This window comes from Lynx canadensis, chromosome A2, assembly GCF_007474595.2.
Source record: "Lynx canadensis isolate LIC74 chromosome A2, mLynCan4.pri.v2, whole genome shotgun sequence".
NCBI classification, from domain to species: domain Eukaryota; kingdom Metazoa; phylum Chordata; class Mammalia; order Carnivora; family Felidae; genus Lynx; species Lynx canadensis.
The window spans coordinates 161,121,331-161,129,967 of record NC_044304.2 but is presented as its reverse complement, the minus strand read 5'-3'; the positions used below and the strand labels follow the sequence as shown (position 1 = coordinate 161,129,967).

At 43.3% G+C, this 8,637-nt stretch overlaps 1 protein-coding gene across 1 annotated transcript in view; it reads right to left on the bottom strand.

Annotated features, from left to right (window-relative positions):
- Positions 1 to 3,334: 3,334 nt before the first annotated feature.
- The window catches only part of CNTNAP2 (contactin associated protein 2), a 1,395,900-nt gene continuing 1,390,597 nt past the window's right edge, over positions 3,335 to 8,637 (bottom strand). The window contains 1 exon segment of the mRNA XM_032592507.1: positions 3,335 to 8,504. Within this exon segment, the coding sequence (XP_032448398.1) occupies positions 8,305 to 8,504 (200 nt within the window). The 3' untranslated portion in view covers positions 3,335 to 8,304.

Genomic DNA, 8,637 nt, shown 5'->3' with positions numbered 1-8,637 from the left:
TTACAGTCAGCTGACTGCAAGTAAAGGCGATTATCCTCCATAATGTGGGTGGGCCTCACTTAATCAGCTGAAGGCCTTAAGAGGAAAAAAACCTGAGGGTTCCTGAAGAAGGAGTTCTGCCTCCAGACCACAGCAGAGGAGTCCTTCCTGGGATTCCAACCAGCCAGGCTGCCTTACGGATTTTGGATTTGCCAACCGCAATTACAAGTGCTAATTCCTTTAGATAAATCTCTCTCTTGCTCCTACTAAGTCTGTTTCCCTAGAGGACCTTGCCAGATACACTGTAAGAACCTTCAAGTTGTGGTGTTTGAGTCTCTCCAGCTCAGAACTGGGTCGGAACAAACAGTCACATAGTGGGTGGCGTCTTCTCCCTTCCTCTTTCCAGACACACTGTGTCTAAGTTCCAAGCTCACTGTGACCTCAGGGCCTTTGTACCAGTTGTTCCCTTATCTAGAACGAGGCCTCCTTTCATCTTTGAAAGACTCATTCAGTTCTCAGCTTCACTGTCCCCCCTGTGGAGTCCTTCCCCACCGCCAGTTGGAAGCAGTTATTAAAATGAACTAAAATAAATCCCCTGCCTGCCTGGGGTGGTTCAGTCGGCTGAGCATCCGGCTCTTGATTTCGGCTCAGGTCACGATCCCAGGGTCGTGGGATCAAGCCCCGCGTCAGGCCCCCTGCTGGGTGTGGAACCTCCTTGAGATTCTTTCCCTCTGCCTGTCTTCCCAGCTCACGCTTGCTCTCTCCTTCCCTAAAATAAAAATAAAAGGACTCCCCTGACTAGAAGTTATCTTTCTTCCATATTATCTATTTATCTGCTTGTTATCTTTCTCCTCCCGCTAGAACCTAAGTTTCCTGAGAGAAGGGATGCGTCTTCTTGATCTCTAGGGAATCCTCAGTGTCGAGAATAGCACCGCGTGCACACGACGGTGTTCTGTAAAGATTTAGTAAATTAATTATGATTCCATAATCTTGATTTCCCTTTAAAATCCATGTGGTGAGGTCACTGTTGAAATAATTTCAGTTATTTTTGGAAGATAATCATGTGTTGTTGGGTTGGGTTTTTTGTCCGTAACAAGTCTTACCAGCTCCACTATATTTTTCCCCCTGATTTGTCCTAAATGTGCCTTCTCCCTGGCTTCAAAGGTTGCCCCTAGTCCGGATATATTGGCACTCAGGGGGGTAACCTCATACTTACCCTCTCTCTCTAGCTTTCGTGATTGAGAAGCTTGCTTTTGTGTCCTAGGTTAGAGGTCATCTTCCCAGACTTAAGAATTTTATCTGCTAAATTGCTGTTTGTGAACACAAAACAACTTCATTGTTTTCGTCCTCTTGGCCTTTTTCATGTCTTTCATATCTTAGGTTAAATTTCATAATTTTGAGGGGCACGTGGGTGGCTCAGCGGGTTGAGCGTCTGACTTCAGCTTAGGTCGTGATCTCACGGCTTGTGAGTTCAGGCCCCACATCAGGCTCTGTGCTGACAGGTTGGAGCCTGGAGCCTGCTTTGGATTTTGTGTCTCCCTCTCTCTCTGCCCCTCCCCTGCTTGTGCTCTGTTTCTCTCTGTCTCTCAAAAATAAATAAATGTTAAAAAAATTTAAATTTCATTATTTTGAATTTCTATTTTTAGAAGAAATGGCTAACTTTCTCATACCTTAGGTCAAGGGACTTAAAAAATGTTGGTTTCATTCCTTTGGAGAAGACTTGGTGTATGTTTTTGTTTTGTTTTGTTTTGTTTTTAGAGAGAGAGTGTGAGCAGAGGACAGGGCCAGAGGGGGAGAGAGAGAGAGAGAGAGAGAGAGAGAGAGAGAGAGAGAATCCCTTGCAGGTTCCATGCTCGCCACAGAGCCCAATGTGGGGTTTGATCCCATGACCCTGGGATCATGACCTGAGACAAAATCAAGAGTTGGATGCTCAACCAACTGAGCCACCCAGGCATCCCTGGAATATGTGTATATTTGCCCCATCTCAAGAGATTCTACTTACGTACACCCAGAGGATGAATGAAGATGGATGGAAAGGCCATGGAAACGCAATCAAGAAAGTTGTGTTCTCTTCCCGGTCCTATGCAGTCATGCTGGGTGTGTTTGTGGTGCGGTGGGGGGGTGGGGGTGGGGTGGGGAGGGAAGCGTTGCCGGGAGAGAGGGACCATTAGGCACAAGGATTATTTAGCTCAGGCTTCACTGAATTTGTGATTTCAGAGTGACCAAGGCCAAGTGAGCATGTGCTTATGATTACTCATAACACTTGCTATAAAGAGCTGGCTTTCTGCTTAGGTTCACACAAACCCCTTCTCAAGACAGAACACAATGATCTCCTCTTCTCTATGTTCTGGTAAACCCACCATGCCATGTCATTACTGACAAAGAGTAAAATCCCCCCTACAAGTCTCCCTTCGGCCCCTTCTCTATTTTTATACCCCCATTTACTCAACAGATCCTGCCTTGTGCCAAAGGAAGGCACTGTCCTCCTGCAAATTACTGATCTCGATGTCTACACGGCGCATGGTAGGTGGTACTGGGAAGGGAGGTAAGCATGCTGTGGCTTACACGTTCTTGGCGGAGATGTTAAGGCCTAACATGCCCGCTCACTCCTTTAAAATGTGCTGTGAACTTTCATAAGTGCTGGCTTTCTTTACCCAAGGGACTTTCTGATATTCTTCACCTGTTGGGTCACACCGGTAAAGCAGGATCATTACCAAGAACTTTCTAGAAGACTTGAGTATCATTGTGATAGACTGGCCTCGGGAATTGCTAAGGAGCAGAGAGGTTGGGCTTTTAAATGGGAATTCACACTGATTTGGTATACGTTGAAATGCTTCACTGAGAATTGATTAAAAGGAAATGGCTTCCCATTGTTAACTGAAGACCAGCAAATAGGAGGAATAATTTAGGACTACAGCTCTTAACGCATCTGGAGTGCACTTAGAAAGACACGTTGCACATCTCTGTTGTCTGGTTGACTGGCCTGAATCTATTTGCCCATTATCCAGTGTTACTCCCTCATTCTAAGCAAGGCTCGGAATGTATTCTGGACATCACTTAACTCTAACTGCATTTTATCAAGCTGTGTGTAAATTAATCTAAAACATGGAGCCAGTATCCATTATGCTACATTAAGAAAAATGGGGGAGGGGAGGCATGTGTGGCCCAAGAAGGTTAACGATGAATGCGTCCACGGAAGACCCGTCTTTGAAGAGTGACTGTACCGCTGTAGTTTTGGGAAAGATTATATTCCCAACAGATGTATGTTCCAGTGCCCGGAACTTTCTTCGCTGAAGGTTGAAAATGGCTTCTAAGAGAATCAAGTGGAACAAAACACAAAGAATCGCTTTTAGGATAATTAAAACTATTTTGGATTTTTTATTTATCAATCTGGTTTCTAATATAATTTCAGTTAAATGAAAGACATTCACAAAGGATATTAGGCATACATACATAGTTTCCTTCTTTCATTGTAGTTTAACATGCTGTTGCTTTTAGAGAGTGAACTTTTGTGTCATTTCGCAGGGTGGAATCCTAATCGACTTTACAGAAAGAATACTTAGCCCAGCTTTTCACAACCCTGACCTCCGCAGTCACGATGCTCACTGAAAAAAATGCAAAAACCCAACCAAACTTAGAATCAGTAACATCTGAACTGTTTCTTGGCCTACTTTGAGAGGATGTCTTCATAGCCATGTTAGAACCCAGCGGTGCCTGTTTTGAAATAAACTGAACTTGGAAACGTTGCAGGCCACCTGTGTAGACCTGATCTTAAAGCACATTTTCATCTGGAAAGTGACCTTGGAAGTGCATGTTGGATATTAATACCTGTGCGCTCAGGTATCTTTATAATCTGCCAGTCCTTGCTCCACGGGAGATAATCAACTTTTCAACATGGTTTCCCTATTTCATCGACAATGACTTCTACATACCACGCATACCCAGAAAATACTGCTGTGAAAGACATCTATTCTAAAGTTTCCAACATTATCATGCAGGGCGTATGTAGTGTAGGCACGTTGCCACTAGGCTACACGGAAAAATCACATTTGTTTCTTGTGTCATCTTACGTACGAGCCAGCCCAATGGCACTGGGGGCATGTGTAAGCTGTAAGTCCCATCTGGGTGGGGACGCAGGGCTTTGTGCACGCGAAGTTCTGATTTCTCTGGCCTTCGGATGTTGCATCTTCCAGTATTGACAGGTTAGGTCCTGGGCAGTCTACCTGATTAACAATTTAGCAGCTGTACGGCAATGCCTCACAAGTCTGCACACTCCCGGATGTGGGCACATTGTTCATTTGGTGTGACTTACAACCATAGGCCAGAAAGTAAGTCTTCTAGGGGGCTCCACTGACTTGGGTCTTTATATTTGGGTGTCAAAGGACGCTGCAGTCAAGACTCAATGGCCCCTCACAATTGTCCTATTAAGTGGGCAGAGCAGCTGTATCTTAAATATGGGGCAAAGAGGGACCAAGGTTCACCAGTCTGACAAAGGTCACGTGGCAAGCCAGGGAGAGAGAAAGGGTTAGGACTCTATCAGCTGATGCCCAGGGTCTACGCTCACCATGATATCATTTTAAACATGGCGCTCGTTGGTTTCAGCCCCAATCAGCTAGACATGCTGTCTGTCTCTCATCTATTTCAGGATCAGCTGGTTCTATTGTCACTAGTAACTTAGGACCTGTTTTTGGCTGGCTAACTGGCATCCAATTTAATAACTGCTGCCTTTCTTTTTGAAAACTGCTGGACAGGATGATGAAAAGGAAACAATATTAAGCGGTTTAAATGAGGTGCTAATTGTTTAGAGGCATAAAGAGACCTTTGCAATGCTTACCCCATACAAGGAAGGAGAGGGAAAAAAAGAGCAGGTCCCGTAATAGAAGGAAAGAAAAGTTTCTTCCGGACGCCACGCTGACACTGCGTTTTCCTATTTGGTAGCTACTTTTTCCTTCAGCGCTTCCTATGGTGTGTGTCTTTGTGCCCAGCTCTTTGAGGGCATCTGGGGGCGGCTCCACAGACGTTCAACAGTAACATTAAGATCTACTCTTTGGCTCATGCCAGTTCTTTTTCCTATGCCTCTGAATCCCTGCTCCTGTTAGTAAAGGATGCTTGTTCATCAAACTCAGGGTAACGGGAAACTGTCCAACAAAGGCCCTCCAAACCCTTGTTTCTAGCTCCCATAGCCTTACGCATTAAGAAGGGTCAGAGAAGAACTTGACAATGTAACTTCTCACCTCCTAAGCTAGTTTCCTTGTGCTCTAGGGAATATGTTATTTTGAGAGCTGAGAATGGCACCGATCTTGCTTTCAAAGTCCTGCTCCTACCTCGTCAAAACCTAGATGTTTGCTTTCTACATGGAAGATGCTTCCTGTACAAACAACCTTAAGTCAGCCATCAGTTCTTCCTGAAACTTTAAAGCAGCTTCTTGTTTCTAAATTTTTTTCTTTTTGTTTTTGTTTATTATTTAAAGAGGTTACCACTAGCCCTCTGGACTAGAATGATAATGGACTGGGACTGGACTAGAATGATAATGGACCTAGAATGTCAAGGTTTTGCGGGATGTGACTGACAAAGCAAGATTAGACATGGAGCTTGGGTCACGATATCGTGAGCTTTCAAGGGAGGGAGCATCGTCCTGAGCTTTCAAGGGAGGGAGCTGGAAAAAAGAGATGTTTCTTTATCTTCACATAAATTACTGACCATTTAGAACGTACTGGATGTGGCCTTCATAGATACATTTAGGACTTTTGGTGAAGCCCACAATCCCAAAGAGAAGCCAAGGATTTCCAGCACTCCCTTGGCACTTAACTTAGTTACTTAATAACTTATCTACGTTTTTGTGCCTTGTCTGCTGGCCGGACTTACCCCCTTAAGGGCATACTGTATGTCTTAATGGCGGTGACATGGGAGACCCACTGAGCCCTCAGTCAGTCCAGTGCCCTAGGTTTGCAACTTTGGTGAAGGAAGTGTTGGGTTTTATTTTTCACCTTTTGAGGCAGGAAAGAGGGAAGAAGAGAGTGAAAAGAAAGGGTAAGGCCGTTTTAGTGTCAGGGACTGTTTTTGATTGTTTTAACCCCTTAATCATTTTGGGAAGAAAGGGAAAATGCTGACACAATGCATAAAGAAGAAAGCTATCACGGGAAACGCCAGAAACAATACATTTCCACCTGGCATTATTTGTGAAGTGCAAAATTAATAGCTATAAAGCCGGTTTAAAACAAATTCTAAAAAACCTTTCTACAAAACATAATGTTTAAAATTTGCTTTCGTAATTTGACAATACACGAAACAGCCCTTGATGGTAGTCATCAAAACAGGCTTTGTTTTTAACATGTCACTTGGGTTCTCCTGTTCTGCTCTTTAGTCGTACCACGTACTTTTCATTTAACAACGTGTATTATGGAATAATGATCAAGACGTCTTTAAGGTAAGGGTGTTCGTGACAGTGGCTGAGGGTCAGCAACTGTGAAAGGCGTTCCAATTCCCTTTTGTTCTGTTACCTCGACTCTGATGGGAATGAACTGGTCCAGTATCTCCTTTGGAATGTGTCATATACAGGTGCAGGGGGCCCTTGGCAACTCTAGATAACAGTTTTCATTACCCAAGAAACTGAGATCCTTCAAAAAGCAAAGGCATACTGAGAATCTTGAAAAATACATACATATAACCCTAACAAACTAGAATTTCCATTTTATTGAGGCACGCTGTCAGAAAAACAGCAATAATACTTTTTGAACCTCATCTTACATGCTTCCAGGAGGAGAAGGAAAAAAGGGATCCTACTGAATTCCTCAAAATGTTGGAGTCTGAAAAAAAATTTTAAAGTACTTACTCAGAGTCTGAACTATCATGATCATAAATGGTAGTCATTCTAGAAATAGCTTGTGTAATTTACAAAAAGAGATCAATGAAATTATTTCTTGGATGCTTCAATAGGAGCTTTGTCCCATCTATTTACACACAAAGTCTATCATTTTTAAATAAAACCAACGAGTTCTTTGTTGGAACAAGTTGGTCAAGATTCCTGATTAGACTGAGGTGTGACTAACTAGACGTGTCCATTCTCTGAGAAGCAACAGTCAGTTATCAGGTTGGTCATGAACCTAAGGTTCAGATGTATCTGCCAAAGAGGTCCCTGAATCGTGGCAGTGTGTCTGTTTAGGATGGAACGATACATGGATTAGATTAGAAAATACTGCCGTATTTTCCATATGATTCTGGAGTAAAGCAATAATAATAGCAATCATAACCTGGCTTTATTGTGGCGTGTCCATTTGGAGGACATGGTCTGCTAGGGTTTGTCACAAGGGCTTAAAAACTAAGATTTAAAGCAAGATAAGAAGAGCAACCTAATTTATGCATCATTCATTAGAAAGTGTCCACACTCTTGCTACAACTCTAAAAGGAACAGAGCAAACAAATCATAGCATCTGGCTCTAATTCCCCACCGAGGTGCCCCCACACACATATAGTGTAACCTAACATGATGTAGGTAAAGCAGAGGAAAAATCTTTTGTAACAGCTGGTCACCACCGCATTGTAGCTGACAGTCACAGGTCATGAAGAGATCTAAGACTATGCACACGGAACAGTATTAGCTTGTAGAATCTGATGAAAAATAAAACCAACAATCCCAATATACGAAACTACTTCCCCTGGTTCTTAATGCTTCTCTCTGCTGTGTTAGTTGTGTTGTTACACAACAGGTGCCATATGCTCACTTCCTTCAGTGCTTTAGGTGGGAATGCTCAGAGAATAGGCATAGATTGAGGTCTCTTTGAAAACTGTCAAACAATAGGTTCTGTTGGCCCCTTCCTTTCCTTTTCCAATTTACAGGACACCAAAAGAAATAGCATATGAACACGAACTAGTTACTACGACAGCCCATTAAAAATTGACTATATGCAAAAGGAAGAGAATGCTGGAGGCCATGTGCATCAACTTTTCTCAAGAAAAAAAATATCCACATTCTAAGGGCTCTTAAAAATGTAGAAAACTTGCCCTGTTACCATGGGTTTTTAGAACACCTCTAAACACACACAAAATAAGACAGTATTACCTACAAATTTCAATTGTTTCTTAAACTCTAAAAGCATTTTTTGTATTATTTTGATTTGATACAGAAGGGGAAACTCAGCTATAAAGAAATATTAAAAAGTACTTTTTGTGGTAATCAGTCTCCAGAATTTTCTGTTGCTTGCCTCCCCCGACTTGTGCTGATATTTTAAGGATGTGCTCAAGAGTATAAAGTAGGGTGCACTTTTGTCCCGTTCCCTCCTCCCGAATAGCTAGCCCCTCCCTCTCCCACAGCCAAATAGCCACCCCTCAGATGAGCCATTCCTTTTTGCTTTCGTCAATGGTCTCTGTGAAATTGGGGTCGTTGTTCATGATGGCAGCATCCGCGCTCTCTGCTGACTCTGCTCCCTTTGCTTCATTGGTGTGGTAGGTGCCCTTGTGGCGGAACATGTACCGAATGAGGAAGACCAAGGTGCAGAGAATGGTGAAAATCACCACAGCGATGACACCTGGTGGAGGCAGGAGAGGCACTGGAGGTTAAACAGACCTTGTATACATCCCTCCAACACCACTTTCCTCGTGTTGCCATGGTTCTCTCTCATGCCACCCTCCCTCACACAAAACACCAGCAACACACATGGA